Source organism: Sphaeramia orbicularis, chromosome 17 (genome assembly GCF_902148855.1).
Source record: "Sphaeramia orbicularis chromosome 17, fSphaOr1.1, whole genome shotgun sequence".
Lineage (NCBI taxonomy): Eukaryota > Metazoa > Chordata > Actinopteri > Kurtiformes > Apogonidae > Sphaeramia > Sphaeramia orbicularis.
In genome coordinates, this window is record NC_043973.1 from 51,827,051 (window position 1) to 51,847,118 (window position 20,068).

The 20,068-nt window shown below is 35.3% G+C and overlaps 1 protein-coding gene across 7 annotated transcripts in view; it reads left to right on the top strand.

The window, feature by feature from the left end:
* LOC115436655 (microtubule-associated protein 4-like) overlaps window positions 1-20,068 on the top strand; it is a 145,057-nt gene that overhangs the window by 46,784 nt on the left and 78,205 nt on the right. For all 7 annotated transcript variants that reach the window (XM_030159564.1, XM_030159560.1, XM_030159563.1 and 4 more), the window contains exons 3-5: window positions 4,620-4,706; window positions 9,164-9,241; window positions 11,853-12,083. In XM_030159564.1, the coding sequence (XP_030015424.1) occupies window positions 4,620-4,706; window positions 9,164-9,241; window positions 11,853-12,083 (396 nt within the window). The remainder of the gene's footprint in view (window positions 1-4,619; window positions 4,707-9,163; window positions 9,242-11,852; window positions 12,084-20,068) is intronic.

Sequence of the window (20,068 nt, forward strand, 5' to 3'; positions counted from 1 at the left end):
CTCAGGGCCTTATGTAACAGTGCAGTGACCATGAATGTGCCAGCGCAGTGGAAAGCCTACAAACTGTATGCATTCCTTCAAACTACCGCAATAAAAGCGTCCATCGCTGGGTTCCCCTCTTGTATAATTTGACTTCTTTCTTCTGGCAGAAAGTTTAAAAGAGCTTCCAGCCCAGTGATGCAGAAATGCCATTAAAATAAGGTTTAAAAAAAAAAGGAGGTGTTTGACCTTAAGGCTTGATACTGGCTGCTGTCCTCAGAGGACTGTCTGGGTTCGGCTTGTGCCTTGTGTGTATACTGTACCCAGTGTGTGTTCTGCTGTGTGTTAGTGTATTCATGTCTGAGAAAAAGGGAAGGGGGCAAAAAGTACAAGGAGGGAACAGAACAAACTTTTCTCACGCAAAGCACCTCATGCATCCACAGTCATTTACAGTTAGAATACCTGCAGCTCTGCCTGAAAACAGAAGACATTTACCATAACATGTCCAATAAGATAACAGAAATAAGGGACAAAAATCATACATAAGAAAACAACAAAGGGATAAAGAAGAAAAGAAACACATGGTGGTTCTGTTGAATGACTCTGCACAAATGCGCTTCCACTAAATCCAGTGAGTCCAACTCACCGTTAATGCACACTCCTCAATTATTCATGACATCCACCATTACACTGATATTGGCACTGCACCAAAATATGAGACCTCATTTCCCCTGAATACACTCACAGAAAATAGACCTTCAGCTTGTGTATGAGCCATGATAATGACTTATTTTATTTATGCAAACATCGATGTCGTAGAAGATATTAGCAGTTAATATATAATTCTTTTAGTTACAGATTAATTACAGAAATTTGCACATATTTGCTGTTTATTAAATAAAAAGTATTTGGAAATATCTGACAAATAGGAATATGACTGCTGCTGGAAAAGGAAGAAACAAGGGCTGGTCGATGCGATTTATATCAGTGGATATAAATTACAATAACAGTGAAAATAAATGTGAAAATATTACTGTTCCTGTGTAAAAATTTAAGAAACCAGACAGTTATTTGTAGTTTTAAATTATTTATTAAAAATAGAAAATAAGAAATAAAAACGATGTAAAAGCCTTAAATTAAATTTAAAAACAGGTATATGTAAGTTCAAGAGACAATTATGTCACAAATGACCTAAAAGATGGAAAATGTCCCTGTATGTCAGTGTCATGTTCTATCAAGACTCAATCCCCAGTTGAATGTGTGAGGTTGTCAGGTTCTGTCTCTGTGTTCCAGTCCTGTGGTCTGGATGCAGATCAATCTAACTATAGAAGTGGGCGGGACTTTCACTGGAGGAGAACTCAACTAATTCAATCAAAGTCCATATATGACTTCTATCTGTGATCAATAGCAACTATATTGATATCTGTAACCATTTACCTGTTATTAACCACCAAATATAGATTATTATAAGTAATATTTCAAAAATGTGTCAAAAATTAAAATTGCTCAAAACTGTGAAAAAACCTTGCAGACATTATCCCAAAGAAGCTACATAAAAATTTTGAACTTAATCCAACCAGTAGTTTCAGAGAAGAAGATTGTTGAAATCTATACATCGGTCATGGACCCAAATTGAAGTCCGTAAATGACTTCCTATCAGTGATCAATAGTAGCTATAGATATCTGTAACTATTTTCATGTTATAAACCATCAAAATATGGACCGTTATGAGTAAAGGTGCATTTTTTAATATTTCCAAAATTTGTTGAAAAATGGCAAAAATCTAACATTCACAAAACTTTGAACAAACTTTGTAGACATTGTCCAGGGGAAGCTACATATAAAATATGACAGGAACACAATCTGTAGTTTTGTCAGAGAAGATTTGTGAAGAAGACGCAGCACTTTCACAATAGCTCATGGTCTATCGGCTGGTGAGCTAAAAATGACATAAAACACAGTAGGACGTAAACAATGTAGAAGACAAGATGAGCAAAAAAAAAACAACCCAAAACATAAATGCTGCAACAAGACAAAAACTACATGAAAGATGTTGCAAGAAGAACTGTCATAAAAGACAAAAACAGTGTAAATGACGGTTATTTCTAGTTTTAAATTCTCTATTTAAGGTCAGAATATGATGAAAAAAACATTTAGTAAGGGCTTAAGGTAGGAAGGGAAACAAAAATACCTAAAAGGCATAAGAAAAATACATATCACAGTAATGATAATCACTAGTCGTTTTTCCATTGACCCTCAAATTGCTAGATTGCAACTTGCGCATAACAATTTACCTTATGGAAAAACGAGAATTTCGCCAAATGTCTTGTTTTTCAATTAAAACTTTTTGCGCTGGCAAGATGTTTGCGATGGCATGAAGTTTTTCGGGCCAAGCGCAATTGGTATATCACACAAAACTGCAATAGAAAGACCTTTTTCAGCAACTAGAGTCACGTGAATTAAAAAAAAACACGGATGTTAACGGACGTGACAACAAGCGAAGAAGAAGAGTTTTAAAAGAAAAATGGCGTGGTATGTATGGACACACCAGGAAACCCAAACATTTTTTAATTTAGTTCGGGATAGAGGGGTAATATATAATAATAATGAATATATCTGTAAATCTACACCATATTTACATTCGTCGCCATGTTTATGGAATGACTTCTCGTGTCATCTCGCGATAATAAACAAATCATCGCATTTATGATTTAATGAAAAAAATGACATTATGCACTTCTGGTTTTTTTGACATTTAGTAAATATCGGTAAAGTTTTGCGCAGATGTCCAATGGAAAAGCAACTACTGTTTTATGAAATTAGCTCTACTTTAACCAACCGGCTAAAACATTGTCAGCTCAGTTGTAATCAGATCTATCTGCTGTTACAGAATTAAAACGTCACATACACATGATTATTTTCCACAGACTCTGACCTTTTAAGCACATTTTGGTGATAAAACTGTACAGATGCTGGACTTTCACTCGCGGTAGACAACGGTTTTACTGTGGTGTTCTACTTCTTCTTAAGCACAGGATATTAATGCTCCCTCCTCCACTTACAGGGCTAAGTACACACAAAAACCACCACTTACACAATCAGTTCACATCCAGTTGAAAAGCTCTTCACATTCACTCCTGTCACACGGTTCGGTTTTCTGTTGATGGAACTCTTTTAACATATATACTGATTTTTACTTAACAAATCAGGCCATTTATCTCATGAAACACAGGTTAAGTAGTGCTCAGCTGTGATTAAATGCTGCACTGGCCTCTAATTCAGCAAATGCACCTCCAGTCAATATTTATATATTTTAGCTGATAACGTAGTTGTGTTGATATGTTAATAATTTATCAGACATATCCCAGCTCTATTTCTGTGCTTCTTAATGGGAGTTAATGGAGCTGGCAGTGCAAATCTTCCCATTACTTAGTCAATGAATAACATTTTCCTTTTGATTTATTTCATTTTCGAGTACTTATGAGGTTATAGAGGTTCCATTATCATTAAATAACGTTATTTATCAGTGTTTGTGTGTGTGTGTGTGTGTGTGTGTGTGTGTGTGTGTGTGTGTGTTGTGGTGTGTGTGGGTGTGTGGGTGTGTGTGTGTGTGAGTTTGTCTGGCACATATGCATTGATCCCTGAAGTCACGTCAGCTGAGAGCAAGCGTTGCCTAGGGAACCGCAGATGCTGTCATCCTCTTTTTGCGTTACCATGGAGATAGACCCGTCAGCGACATGTTGTGTCTGCTCGCCTCACTGTCAAAAGATGCACACGGGCTTGAGAGAGGCTGGTTTTTCAGAAGCAGGACCTGTTTGATGAGACACATGCAAGTTCTGTTCAGGATCAGGTTTAGAGCTACGGCTTGTAATCGATTATTTTCATTTTGATATGATTTAATTAACGATTATTTGCATGAAATTAAAAAAAAAAATTGTAAAAATGTGAAAAGACATGTCTGAAAATGATGTGTCCTTTATTCCAAAACCAACTGAAGCAACAACCACAGAAAGTATAAAAGTAGAAGGATATGTTCAAAAATATCTGTATAGAAATGACAACAACCATATAAAAGTATTTATGAAAATATCTATATTTATAAAGTACAACAAACAAGCCCAATGACATCTACAAACAATGTGTGCACTGCAGTCTTCAACGCATTTGTATCCAACTTAGAACTTAACATGGCAGTAGCATAAAACTTCAAAAAAAAAAAAAAACAAAGCCAAATATTTTTAATGTTTGTGTAAAAGCTAAAAAGTTTAAAAGAGTAAATGATGGTTCCAATGAAGAAAAGTGAGAATATAGGCATTTTCTGCCTTTTTGTCCTCATTTCTTCTGTTGTTTGTGTTGATCCTAGCGTCATGTGCGTCACAATAAGCGTGAAACACAAGACCAGAACCGATGTTTAGCAGCAGAGAAATTAAGGAAACAAAGCTTCAATTCAGGAAAATTGTAATCAGTTTTTTCCTAATTCATTCAAGTCAATTAATTGATTAATCATTTCAGCTCTACATGTGTTTATATCTGTAAAATCTGTTATTATGCATCTATCTGAGCTCCAGGGTTTAACAGATCATGTGATAGTATGTGATCTGATTACTGATCTTGTCTATGTGATGACTTGTCTCCCTTAGGTGCTGGGATGATGTCATCCATGATGTCATCAGGTGGACGCCAAGAGCCTCCGGGACAGCCAGCCTTCGGTTCGGACTACCTGTCTGGTGAGGAGTTGAGGGAGTACAAGTGATTTACCTCAGACTGAACAAAACACTCTTGAAGACGGTGAAATTACACGTGACATTAGTGCACATTTCATCCTACACACCACCTTCATGTCACCATTTACAGGTTTATCTGTAAATAACAATGTGATCGTGTGACCTACGTCAGTGTCTGTTTTGTACAACGTTTAAAGCTTCAGGAGGCAGAAATCAGCAGGAAAAAATGACACTATCATTGTGCAGCTCTTTCCTCTCTGTTCTAAACACAGATTATGTATAAACATAAAAACAACAGCATCTCAAGCTAAAATCTCACAGTTGGAGGAGCTGCCACAACAAAAACAAAGACAAAGACAAAGGCACCTCTTCCCATTTCCTAATGTTGTGTCCTCTTTGACTTCCTAACCCTTTAAAGGGCACTCATTCAAATATTCATTTCAACCTTTCTGTTATTGGACATCATCATCTTCCTCTTCTTGCCATAAAACATCTGAGCAGCACTTGTTAAAAAACAAAGACATGCAATAAAACTGTTGAAAGGTCATAAACTGACAAAAAAATCACTCATATTCACTATTTACAGCTTCAACATGTCTATAAAATCTCTCTGAATCACTGTATAGTGTTAAAAAAAAAAACCAACATGCTTCTGGACCTCACTGAGGCACGGGATTGACCCCATAGTTAATGTTTGTGGAAATTACCAAAAATAGTCACTTGCCTAATAAAGGGTTAATCCTCCTGGAAAACTGTGAAATTTCCCCATGGTGGGATAAATAAAGTCTTATCTTATCTCATCTCACCTCACCTCACCTCATCGTATCGTATCTTATCTTATCTTATCTTATCTTATCTTATCTTATCTTATCTTATCTTATCTTATCTTATCTTATCTTATCTTATCTTATCTTATCTCATCTCATCTCATCTCATCTCATCTTATCTTATCTTATCTCATCTTATCTTATCTTAAAATCTCAGAGCACCATCTTTAAGGATGTTTCAATTTCTAAAATGCTGTAGGTTGACTCATAGTGGATTTTTAAAGGCTGATATTCTCCTGAGACTTAGGAAAGTAAAGGTTTTGGCTTTTTTTTTTTTTTTTTTTTTTTTTTTTACATTCCAAATAGCATAATGCAACAGTTTTTGCAGACACATTTTTTTAAAAAATTATTTTATGGAGTGTTATTTGCAGTGGACAGCATTTTTTTTTTTTTAGTAAAACTGTGAAACTTATCCCTTAAAGAGGACAAAAATGCATTGCTGGGACTCAGGAGACTAAAACCTCCAGAATAAAAGTGAAACTTTACCAAGTTTGAGTCACTAATAAAGACAAATTCAGTCCAAATGCTGTAGTTTCCAAAATACAGTCTTGGGTCAAAATGTGAAATAATGAGAATTAATGAGAGAATGGGTTTTACTCCAAAGGAATCTTAATTTTAGAGCTACCAGATCTACTTCAAAATACTGTCTTCACATTATAATACATTCACCTTACAGGTTCTTTATACTGAAACATTTATAAATCTATTGGATAAATGAACATAAACCCATATATATGTGGAATAACACTTTATCATATACAGTGACAACATCAGTTAACCAGCACTTTAGTCATATTCGTCATATTAATCACATTTTCCAATTCATCATGTTAAAGTATGTAAGATTTAACACATTTTGTCCATGAGGTAGAATATTAAAAAAAAAAAAAATCACCAGAAAACCCCTGTAGACAAATGTATTATTATTATTATTATTATTATTATTATTATTATTATTATAGTGATAATAAAACCCTCAGTTATGACCTACATTTAGTAGAAACTGAATAATTGATGAACTAAGTCAATGTACTCAGGAACAACTAATAACGTCTGGATCACTGAACATCAGACTGTAAAAAATCAGGGTTTTTAATTTTCTCTTAGTCAATAATTCCAGGACTTGGATAATTGATCTACTGTATGAAAAACATGTCAGGTTTTTGGGGGAGTTATGACTGAGAGCACACAGGTGTATCCTCTTTGTGGTGATCAGATACTGTACATGAGAGATGGGGCTCATATCTGGATTGTATAAACCACTGAACAAACAGGACTTTTAAAAAAATCTATGTTTCCCTCAGTCTGAAGATTTACTATTAAAACCTGTAAGTGTTAAATATAAAAATGTGTGATGCCCCTACATGGCTTTAATAAGAAGTTAACAAAAACTTAGCATGAACAGATTAATGTGAAGATGTCTTATTTCCCTAAATGCCTGTACGATGCAAGGAGAGGAATCAAATACATAGAATTTTCACTAATTCTGTTTTATGTTCTTTTAGCTAATAGCTAATAGATAAACACAGAACTAGCTAGTAGCAGCTACAGCAGAAGGTCAATTCAGATGTAGAGGATTATTGGTGACACATAACTCACTATTTTCACCTTGTTGGCCCACCGTATAGCTTATAATGTATTTGAATTCACTTTGAAATATTCATTTTAGTTTAACCGTTTATACAGCATTATTTTTGTACCTGTAAGATAACCGCTGACTACACAACTAGCTAGTAGCAGCTAAAACAGAGACAAAAACAGTTCAGTTTAGATACTGAGGATCTTTGGCTGCACTTATCTGACAACTTCCACCTCTTTAACCCGTGATACAGGTTGTCATTTATCTGAAATTACTTTTAAATATTAATTTGAATTCAGAAGTTTTATTTCAAGCGCCATTATTTTACCGCTAAGCTAATGGCTAACAGCTAAATACACCGCTAGCTAGTAATAGCTACACTAGAGACATTTCAGAAACAGGTCAGTTCAGAGGTAGGGGATCGCTGGCCCCACTTAACCCACTATATTTACCTTATATTTACCTCCTTACTCTGTCATACAGGTTATAATACTTATGAAATTGCTTTAAAGCATTATATTTAATATAACCCTAACATTTATACAAGCACCAGTAAGCTAACGGCTAATGGCCATATGCATACAGTTACTAGCATTCTAGCATGAAATTTTGTGTTAGTTAAGTTTTTACCTCTGCACAAAATAAAGTAATACTACAGGTAAAATACAGCTTGCTAACTTAATAAATATATATATATTTTAAATATTTACTTAACATTTGCCTTAATCAGTGTTTGAAAACTGTGCTGTAGTGTTGATGATTGAACTAGCATTAGCAAGTACATGCAACTTAACCAAAGATTCCAGGACTATTGACAAAAGAATCAAATGTGGCCGGAATCATTGTTGATGAAAATAGAAAGGTTAACCACGAGCTTAACTTTTGATCATGTTTTTCACTGTTAGACTAGTGTACCAGTTCTTTGACATTGCCAGTAATTGAACTGTTGTGGATTTCTTAGCCACAATGTGAGAGATTAGTGACATGTTTGGTCACTGTGGTTATTTTTTACCTGGTTTGAGATATAAAACTCATATGTGTTCAGTCCATAGCTGCTTTAAATGCCTGTCCTACCACCTCAAACTATCACTGGTCTCACAAAAATAATGATTTTATCTATGTTAGGTCTTATCAGGTGGTGTTGTAATTTGCTAGTCTGTAGGCAAAATGTTAAAAAACATCATAGAGGTCGTCTGGTTTGTTTTCACAAAAGAATTTCTTATCCTTGGATCTGACTCATTCCTCTCATAGGACTCCATGCAGACAGATCAGACTCTGGTCTCCTGTCAAATTCCTTAAGGCTTTGACATGGTTACACCTAAAGACTGAGATCTAGTGTCTGTAGTCTAGTTATCTTTTACTTAATGACTATAGGCTTTAAGTTGAACACAAGCTGTAGTATTTATGGGTTTTAATGTGCTTCACTGTTAAAACTGTATGGGTTATGTAGAGAACAGTTCAACCATTGTCAAGGCTCATATGTTTACATATATTCCAGGATACTCCGTCAATATATGGTAACCTATAAGTAAATGTCAGCTAACTACCTGCCTACTAACCTATTACATGTCAATGTCTGTAAATATTTACTCTTTTCTTCCTCCGTAAGAATCATTGTGCAATGTACTGCATTTAATTGAAGCAGGTAGTTCTTCGTTTTAGTCCTGGTTTTGTAGTTTCCTCTGATAATGCAGTTTTGGTGCTGCATATCATTCCCTTCATTTGTGACTGAGGATGCATTTTCTGGTAAGGAAGTGACATCTGAGACTCCCTGTAGCGCTAGACACTAAAGAATTTCAGATGGATGCTGACACTAACCTGCGTCCTCTTCCCTGAAGCCTCCAGTGAATTAAAATGAAACAAACCGAGGTGGATATTCTTTGAAGATCCTGTTTATCTGACTGTTTTTATGTTATTTTCTCATTATTTTGCTCCACATTTCTCTTTTTTCGGTCCTCCTACTCAGTTTGCTTTATGTCTTTGCCATCTTCTCTATGTTTCTGATTTTTTTTCTCTCTCCTCTGCCTGTCTGTCTGTCTGTCTTTCTGTCTCAGGTCCTGTGATGGGTGGGATGACGGGTCAGTGGAATCAGAACAAGATGAAGGACACCAGTGTTCCTGACTCATTCCTAGGTCTACTTCACTTTTTCACCTTTTTGTGTCGTTTCTTACACTTCATATGCTCAGTTTTCTTTGTTGTGCTCTTATCATCAATCCCTCAGTGGGACGTCACACACACACAATCTTAAATTTATCATTTTTAATTTTGGTATTTAATGGCAGACTCTAATCTTCACTCAGTCATTTGCATTATCAGCCTTGTTGAAATAATGAAGTAGGATTGTAATAATGAAAGAAGCCCCTGCCTCTGTAAAAGTTTTCTGTTAATGATAGCTCTGTTTCTGGGAATGTTACAAGAATATTCTATGACACTCGGACTTATTTGGCACAGAGGCCACTATTTGTTATATGTAAATCAAAATGTTTAACTATGAATAAACCATGGGACTTTAGCAAAGTGTGATATTTAGCATCAGCAGCTGAATTTTAGTTGAGTGCAGGATATTTTTAGCCACAGTTCTACTTTAGATTTACAGTTAACCTCCCTCTTCGAGACACAGATTTTCATGAACCACACATTTGATAATTGCGATGTGGTCACATTGTTTAATGTACAGTGTTAAATTATTCAAGCATGGCTGGTTTTGTGCTCACTGGTGCATTCACTAATGTAATGTGACTAAAACACTGCCTGAATCCAACAAAAAGAGGATTCACTGTCTTTAAAAATACTTGTAACCCTTAAAAAGGTGCAGCTATTATTAGCATACAAGTATATGACCCATAAAAACAGGAATAGTCATAATTCCCCTCGCTATTCCTAATTACAGTAGGAATAACCTTTATTGTCATTGCAAAAATACAGCTGTATAGTGCAACACAATTTAGTTTTTTATGCTCTGTAAAGTTCTCAGAATTATAAATACAGAAAGCAATTATAAAAGCAGTTTAGAATAGAAATGGAAAATTAGTCAAATAAAAACACAGGCACACACAAAAAATGAGTCCAATATCAATAAACGTGTATAATGTACAGGTGTTGTGTTCAGGTTGTTCTGCAAGGTGCAAAATTTGATGTAGTACTTCATATTTTGCTCTTTTACACATATTTTCTGTTCTTATTTATTAATGCAGTCTCTACTGAGGGCTGCTTTAATATTTGTATGTTTTATATATTATATACTTATATATTTTTTGAGCCTTCATACTCATTTCATGATGGAGATTTGTACATTTACTGTCTTAGTATGACTCTACTTCATGAACTGATCTTTGTTACCACCTATAGTCAGATGTGTTCAGTCTGTGTCCTTGGGTCAGATTCTAACAAACCTCATTAGTTTTCTAATGGTTTGAACTGGAGCTGTTCTTATCGTCCTATTCTGAACCTCCAGACTCAAATAAATAATGTGATTTTGCCTCATAAAACTGCTGCCTTGATCAAGTTTATTTGTTTGTCAGTTTTAATCTGAGATAATGTATTAAAATGCCACAGTGACATGACAACGTAAGCTGCAGAGGTGCATTTGTTGTTGGGAAACTTTGTTACCTTTAAGAACAATTAAGGACTTCGGTTCTAGTGGGAAAACATTATATGATATAGAGAAAATATGGCAAAAATGTTTTAACCCTTCAGAGTCCCTGAACGCACCATCACTTTAAAATAGCATAGCTGACTTAGGATGACATACTAGCAGGAGGAAACCTCACTGAGTCTTTATTTGAACTTGTGTGGAAAGTGCAGATGTCAAAGCAAAACTGTGAAGTCAATTGTGTTGAAAGGACGAGTAAAACCAGACTTATGATACACAACTGAATTTTTGACAATATTTCATCACATGTAGGAAGAGACAATAAAAACAGGATTATAAGGTGTAAAAGTGAACTACATCAACCAATCAGATGTGTGGTATCTTGTGACACCTGATTATTGTTCAAAATAGTTGTATGTAGTTTTGTGAGTTGCAAAAATGGTTTGTTCATCATATTGTGACACCAGATTGTTTTATATGTTGTTGTATATAGTTTTCCTAAAAAAAAAAAAAACGCCGCAGGCACCGCCTGCAATTTCATGCAAATAATTGTATATAACTTTATTGTTTGCTAAATTTGTGGGTTTTTTTTTTTTTATAAGTTTTCTATTTATATGTTCATTCAAAGTTATCAAAATGGTTTGTTTAACATGTTTTTGGTGAAAAAATGTAAAAAAAAAAAAAATCAAACTTTTCCCTATTTGAAAAAGAAGAAAAGTTCCGACTGGATTTCATGTTGTTTGTGTGATTTTAGGTTCAGTGTGTTAATACAGCACGTTAAATAAAAAAAAAAAAATCTGAGGCTGTGCTGAAAAAATTATTCCAAACAAGGCAAAGTAAACAAAGAAATATAAAGGCAAAATCAAAATGATTCAAAAAGGACTTCTAAGGGTTACATATAGTGCACATCTAAAGGGAAACTGATATTTACTCAGGCCTTTATTATGTGGTAAAAGCAGAACAAAAACAAACTCGACCTCACAAGTCTGATATGGTTCTGTATAAGTGGGATTCTCCTGCTCCTGAAAACATCCACATCCACAGACACTGATCACCTCCACTCCATGTTCAGAATCATGCAGCAGGTGGATTAAAGTTCCACTTCCTGTTTCATCTTTTGTCTTTTGTTGTCTTTTGTTTCTCTCCATCAGGCTTCTCCCAGTCTGGGATGGGAGGGACCGGTCTGCCGCCCTTCCAGACCAGTATGAGCTCCACCCTGGGCCAGTCTGGGATAGGTTTGGCCATGGACACCCAGAAGAGCTCAGGCCTGTTCGGTTCAGATCCCAAACCCGCCGGTAACATTAGCGGAGGGAGTCCGTTTAAGGCCAGTGATCCGTTTTCCACCGGTGGACCGGGAATCCATGGTCTGGATCACTCTACAGGTAACAGGAACAGGGTTGGTTGCATGTTTTGATCCTGGAGGAGAAGGACAAAAGGGCAGCATCGTAAATGGGTTAGCTGGATTTATGAAGGAAACCAGGCCAAAACAGAACCATACTTACAGATTAAATCCAAACTAAAGCCCTGATGTCTTATTTTCCTGCTGTATAGAGCTGTAACAGGGCGGCAGGGGCCAAGTAACAGCTTTGGGCAGCAGAGGGCAGCCTTTTCTAGTCAGATTAATTTAAAGTGGAACAGTTCCAGCTTTGCTTCTATGCTGCTTGTTGCCTCATGTCTTTACACTCCATGCACCCTCCTTCTGTCTTGTATCTACTGACAAACAGCACCAAAACACAAATCAGACCCACATGTTAAACACTCTGAAGAAAAACAGTAGCCTCTGGGCAAAACAGTTCATCTCCATTTACCTTTAATATGAATCAGTGACGTTAATGATAATTTAGGTAGAAAATCAACTGTTGCAGTCACCTGGAAACAAAACACAAACCAACAGGGTGACTTGACAAGAAAAACACTTCAGTAAACCATATGTTTTGCACTTCACACTAATATGCATGCAGTGAATAAACTTAACAATCAGCACAAATTATATAATTCAGAAGATCTTCCAACAGAAAAAGGCCTTAACCCTTAAAATGACTCATTCGTGTATATCCACAGCACATTAAACATTTAACAAGCTCTTCTCTCCTCTGTTGTGTTTCTGTGCTAAAGATAACCCAGTTAGCTTAAAGCTAGCTCACAAGTGTTATATAAGAGCTACTATTCTCGTCGAGTCGCTGAAGGTGCATCAGGATACGATGCATCAGTGACAGGTTGTAGTAGGAAAAAAACAGCTAAACTCCACAAATGCACAGCAGAACACACTGGTCGAACACTCCAAAACACCACTATCACTAATATATACAATTTTTTACAAGAATTTACTTCAAAAACACAGCTAAAACCTCAGTAAAATGCTGCTAAAAGTATTGGACCTACTATTATGTGTCCCTCAGCAATCTCAGCTTTCAGATATTGTTTAAATTTTTTCCATAGCGTGAATGGTTCAGGAGTTACGGTAATTTGAATGACATAAAATGTCAAATGTGTCACTGGAGACACACATCGTCTTAAAAGGGTTTAATGTTATGTTATGTTTCCGTCCACAGCTGCTTCATAATGAGCCACTTTAATAATTCACACATATTTCACATCTTTTCAATACAAGTGGAGTCGCTTTATTGACACAGAATGAACTTCTTGCCACTCATTACATTTTCAGAAAAGAGATGGCAGTGATATAATCACAAGCTGCTATTTTAAAACATAGCCGAGCACTTCTGCAAATGGGCCAATGCTGTTACATCATTTGGTTACATTAATGAAATGCTTTACTCTTGTTGAAACATTTCTTCTAAATGTTGGATTAAATTTGCAGCCTATAGGTTCTGAATTAAAAAAAGCAAAGATGCACCCTCAGAAATATTGTGGACATTAGAATGGGCAGACAGGAGGTCATAGTGACCCCAGCCTTTGAACTTTGGCTACCAAAATTGTGCGTATTCCTCCTTCCTCAGGGTGCTTGCACAGGTTTTGAAAGTCTTAAAGAGTATGGAATTTGTATAGGCAAGGCAAGGCAGAATTATTTGTATAGCACAATTCATACACAGGGCAATTCACAGTGCTTTACAGAAATTGAAAAAAAAAAATACCCTGTTTTCCCAACCTTAAAAAGTCTGGAATTTTGTGTGAAAGTCTGAATAAAGTCTGGAAAAAATCTTCTCTCATAGTTGAATTTTAGAGTATGTGCAAAAGTAAATAATCTTGTAAGATAAGAACTGCATGAGGAAAACATAAAAAACTAGATGTGATTTCACTAACCGGTCATTACTGGAATGATTCTAGTGAAACTTGTTTGTGTGATATTCATGCACTTTTGTGATTTTCATGTTTCGAAAACATTTCTGTCAGTAAAACATAATTTACTGCAAATTATGCATTCATTCATTCATACATTTATTGGAATGAACTTTTGTACTACACACAACAGGTACAGTCTCAACCAAAAAAGTAGGAATACAACTATAGAAGTACATAAAGTCAAGGTCTGGGGAAAGAAACAGCAGTTTTGAAAAAGTCTGGAAAATGTCTGTATTTTTTAGTTGGATAAAGGTCAAGCACCCCGTTACCTCTAAGTGAATTTGTACAAAATGATGTGATATTTTGTCAAACTGATATCTCGTTTTAAACATAATGGGGTACTGACTGATGAGCAGACCTTCTTATTAACATGCACTGTGGAGATGAACATCTAGAAAACAAAAAAAAAGTAAAACGTACAAGTCAGTCTTTTGTCCAGATCATTCTGTGTTTTATTTGGAGAGTTTTTTGTGACAGAATGTAAGACTTTAGCTATTCCATGAGCATCTTTTTTGACATTAAAGGTTAAATAATTGTTCAAAATGAAGATGCAGAAACAAAAACCACGAAGTACAAAGCTGGGTTTTATTATATACATCAGACATATGTATCAGATTCATCCTGTGAGCAGAAATAAACTAAAACCCATAAGTCTCCACAAACAACACACTCATTCATTGCCAATACCTTAAACTGGTGGCAGACAATATATTGGATCCGCAATAGGACGAGGTCAAGGGCGTCACAGATGGAACGCCCACTACTTTATAATTCATCAATTTTGAACCAGACAAGTTTACGACAAATATTACACATAATTGTAAAGGTCTAAATGCCATCTTAAACATACTCAAAGGGCAAAACTTAGTTTCAAATATTTTTTAATGACAAATATCAAAAACTATTTCATCATGGGCAGACAAAAATGTCTATTTTTTGCAAGAATTACAAAGTTCTCCAAAGTGAACTTCCTCTGACATTTTCATCCTAATATGTATTCAGTGTATACCTTAAACCCTCTATTTTACAACCTAATAATTGGTTAGTGGAAAAAAATATTTAATCAGACCTAAATAGCAAGAGTTTTGACAAATGGCAGCGTCACGGATGGACAACAAAAGTAAATATCAAATTAAACTTTTTTTATTTCAATTATCAATATCGTATACATTTTTTTATCAATATTTACAACATTCAATTAATATTAACTTTATATTTGAATGTCTTTTGCAAAGATATATGTACTTTTTAATTTTAAACACTGTGTGTTTAGAATATGACATAAATAATATAATCGTCAAATATCAATGTATTTGGAATAAATTTAGTTAATTTATGAGAGTTTATAAAATGAACCCAGAGTCACGGTAGAAAACTTTGTCACTTTCCAAACATTCATACTCTTAAAACTCCTGAAATTTTTTTTTTTCACAAATTTATTCTCATTTCAAAATGCATTTTCCTGAAAATATAAGTAATTACCTATCCACAAATATAAGTTTGGTGTTGATTATTGTAATTAAATTTTTTTGACCAGATGTTAACCTTCCCTTGACTTCACCCAATAGTTGGTTGTTACTGGCTTAGACTATTCCTCTGTATCTGTGAGGGGGAAACCCTTTGCACAAAAAAAAATCACTCTTCACTTCTGCATAAGCAGCATTTCAAACAGCACTAATGTTTCTCCTGGCCATTTTCCAGAGTCCAGATTAAGATGTGATCCCATTAAATACCTTATTGCATTAAATATGGATGATAATGGCCCCGCCTCATCTCTTCCTAGAGCTGTTTATAGCTGGGAGAAAATAGCAACTTCAATCAATTTGGAAATGAGGGGAAAGGTGCCAGATTTAGAGGGGAACACATGTTTTTGGTTTTTTTTTCTCCCAGTGATGTAAGACAGACTGAAAGGTGAGCAGGAGATGGGACGATGAAAAGTGAGGATGAGGTATAATCATGTAGGCAGGACGGTGGCGTGACGAGCAGACTGAGGGCTGTATTAGTTTTATTTTTCAATCTATCCCTCTGTCTGTCTGTTTCTGTCTATCCCTTCATCTCTATCTCTTGTTCCTTGCGAGCTGATGAAGTGCTTGTCAGTAATAATTAAGAAAAATGGACAAACTGTGAAGATAGTGGGAACAGACAATGCAGGGATCGTTTCAGTATGAGCTAAATATCGTGTTTGTCTGTTGAATTGTGCATGCATTCATGTTGTTTTCTAATTCCGTGTGTTAACTGTGGAATCATTGTCCAGTGTTTCTGCATGTGCGACATTTATCACCATGACTCTTCAGACATGCATGCTTTTGTTTTCAAGCCTGCATGTAAGACTATAAACCTGTGCTTGGTTTGTGGACGTCAGCGCTCTAATGCTCCCAATGTGTTCGTTTTGCTCTGCTGTGTGTGTGTGCGTGCCTGCTTCCTACAAAAAAAAAAAAACTCAGATCTGCCCCTTTATTTATGATTTTGATGATGATGATGATGATGATGATGATGTTGAGGATGATATTGAAAGGAGGGAAATTAAAGTGCATGTCTGTATGTCGAGGGGGAAACGCAACCAAACACTGTATAACTAAATCTACATGACATGAGTTACACAGAGCAACTAAAAGAGGGGATCTTACAAGAGTTTTAAGGAAATTAAAGGTAAATTAACACTAAATGAAAACCAATTTCACCTCAGACTTGATGTTGCTGGAAAAGAGATCCAATTAAACCATTAAACACTGAATTCATAGAGTCTTAATGTGTTCATAGAGTGTCTGTAGCAGGTAGGTAAGTAGTGGACAGATGTATTTATAACAGTAGAAACCGTCACATACATCACACATAATGAAACTGCTGGTTTCAAAGGAACCTGAAAGCGATCAGACTATGGTTACTACAGAACAGCTGAAAACACCGCTTTATTACCAGAGGTGTCAAAAGTATTCACATTCATTCCTCAGATAGAAGTATAGATACTAGGGTTTAAAAAAAAAAAACTTCTGAAGTAAAAGTGTAAAAGTACTGGTTTCAAAACTACTTAAAGTATAAAAGTAACTGTAAGGGGGAAAAATGGGATTAGGACAAAAGCTTAGGCAGTTCCACAGGGGAGGGGCCTATAGTGCACTACCCTACCTCTCAAAAAATATTTTTCTAAAGGCCATAATAGCCATAATGTTATATTAAAATGTTAATGTTGAAAAATGTGGGATGCACTAGGCTACCTGTTTGAGCCGCATATATGAACATTTAAAATGAGCCCATTTGAGTCCTGTGCAAATGTATTAAAGAACCATATACAGTCGCGGAAAAAAATATTAGACTACCCTTGTTTTCTTCAATTTCTTGTTCATTTTAATGCCTGGTACAACTAAAGGTACATGTGTTTGGACAAATATAATGATAATAACAAAAATAGCTCATAGTAGTTTAATTTCAGAGCTGATATCTATTCATTTTCCATGGTTTTCTTGATAATAACCAAAATCACTTCAGTTCTTACATCAATATCTATGGCATTGTACTGTCAAAAACAGTGTTGTTAGGCATTCCATGTTTTCTTTTCTGTCTGTTTTAGTCACATGATACACACAGGAGTTAGTATTTGATTGCATAACCATTGTTTTTGATGACTTTTGATGGTCTAATAATTTTTTCCGTGACTGTATGTGTACTACTGAGCATTAACATGTGTTTCATGGAGCAGAGGATATGATGACTAATTGAATATAAGTATTGGAATGGTGCTAAAAGTCAGCTGCGATGGATCGTGTCCAAACCAATAGGGTGTCGGAATTGAATATGTTTATACTTCTCACCCATCCACAATGAAATTCACTCTATCTGGATGGTGCGATTTATCTGCATTGTTTTTGTTTTTTTTGTTTTTTTTTTTATTTTTATTTGAACAATGACAAATCAGAATGAAAACAAGCTGAAATAAAATAGGAGTAACGAGGCTATTTTTAAAATGTAGAAAGTACAGATAATTGCATGAAAATGTAAGGAGTAGAAATAAAAAGTCAGCTGAAAAATAATTACTCCAGTAAAGTATAGATAACCAAAATTTCCACTTAAGTAAGGTAACAAAGTATTTGTACTTCGTCACTTGACATCTCTGCTTATTACTCCTTTTGTCTTCTTTCAATTGGAACACAGAAATAAGCTGCAGCATCTTTAAATGCATGTATGACGAACAATTCTATTTCATTAGCAGCTTTTACATTTGTATCCTCATTTTTTTTTTTTACATATTTATCCTCTAAAAGTACTAAAAAAAGGCCTTTGTTTAAGTTGACGTTAAACTCATTGCAGTGATTTCACTGAATACATTTCTGTATCATGCATTTGTTAACACTAGTGACTTTGCATTGTCCTTGAGGATGACTGATGTAGTGTATTTCCAGCTGATGCTTACAGTAACAAATTGCATCATGCATGCTGTAATCACAGGCATTGGCAACATGTGACATGAACTGAAACATGTCAGTTAAAAACCTGCACAAGCATTTTAGACTTTGAAGAAGCACAAAGGTATTAAAATGGAGTAGAATGCAATACAATATCTTTATTGTCATTTCTAACAAGTAACAAGTACAATCTGTTCATCATAAATACAACCTACTATAAAAATACAAATAAAAGCAGCTAAATAAATAGGTTTTAGGGAAAATAAATAGGTAAAAAAAAACAAGCAGCAACCCAACTCTCATACATAAGCATACATTCTGTTCTTACACTGATCCCTTATATATTATGAGAATGTCTTTAGAGTTTAGCAGTGATTATCTCGATTACCGATCGACCACTGGATGAAGTTGTGTCTCCAGAATAAAGCTTGTAGATGCCTAATGAAAGGCCTGAAGTGAAAATGACTGTGCACATTCTTTTACAGGTCTGCATCAGCAACATAAAGACAGCAGTAAAGTTCAGTCCTGGCATTAAAATGCATCCCATGTACTTCTCCAGTGAACACTTCTAATCAGATCTGACTTCTGTACTCTGTATGCAAATAAACATCCTCATCTATAGCCTAAAACAGTGGTTTTCATCCCGGGGTGTGGGCCACCCTCAGGGGGGCACCAGAGATCCCAGGGGGGCCACAAGACCGTCTGCTTTGATGTCACAAGTTGTGAAAATTCTAGGGTTAAAGAGGAGAAAATCCATCCAGTCTGGTCATGCTGAAGTGCCTTTTCAGGTCTATAGTCTTTATATTTACAGACTTTAACAATTTAACAACAAACATCCACTGGTGACCAAAAGCATCTACTGATGTGTGATCTCTGTTGATCCACTAATCCTATTAGTACAAGGAAATAATTGGTGTAAAATGTAGTTTGTCATCGATTCATGCTCCCCCTGGTGTTTGTTAGGAGAAGAAGAAACTGAAATTCAGTTTTCAGCCAAGCAAAATAGTACTTTAACCAGACATCAGTCCACATTTTAGTATTTAATCCATAAAGACCCAAACATCCACGAAAACCAAAATCATCTACTGACCTAAACTGTTTAATACCTGTTGATCCACTAATCCTATCAATACATGTCAGTAATTGGTGTAAAATACAGTTATTCATCTTTTCATGGTCATCAGATCCAAATGGGTCCATCATTTGGACGTTCAGAGGCTCCGTAGTTACCGTGGAAACACTGTTATCTTATATAACATTGATTCACCAGTAAAAGCCATAGAGTAGGATCAATGACAGTGGATGGACACACTGGGTTTATGTTCAGTTAATGAGAGATTTTTTTTCTGAAAAAGTAACTTTTTCTTCAGTTTTCTCTGTTTCTGATACAATAACCCTGAACTTTGAAGTCTGAGCTTTAATGAACATCTACATCACCAGTAAATGAAATACAGGAAAATATGTGATTTTCACTGATAAAGTGCAAAATACAGAGGATAATTTGATAATAAAGGGTGATAAATCACTTAAGAAAGGTCAAATAGAGAGAAAAATTAATTTAGGAACTGCCACAAATGTAACACTGGGTCTTTGTGGTTTAATAGTACAGTATAAAGCACAGATAGACACTTGTTTTTATATTCAGTTATTGATATCTTTGTTGAAAA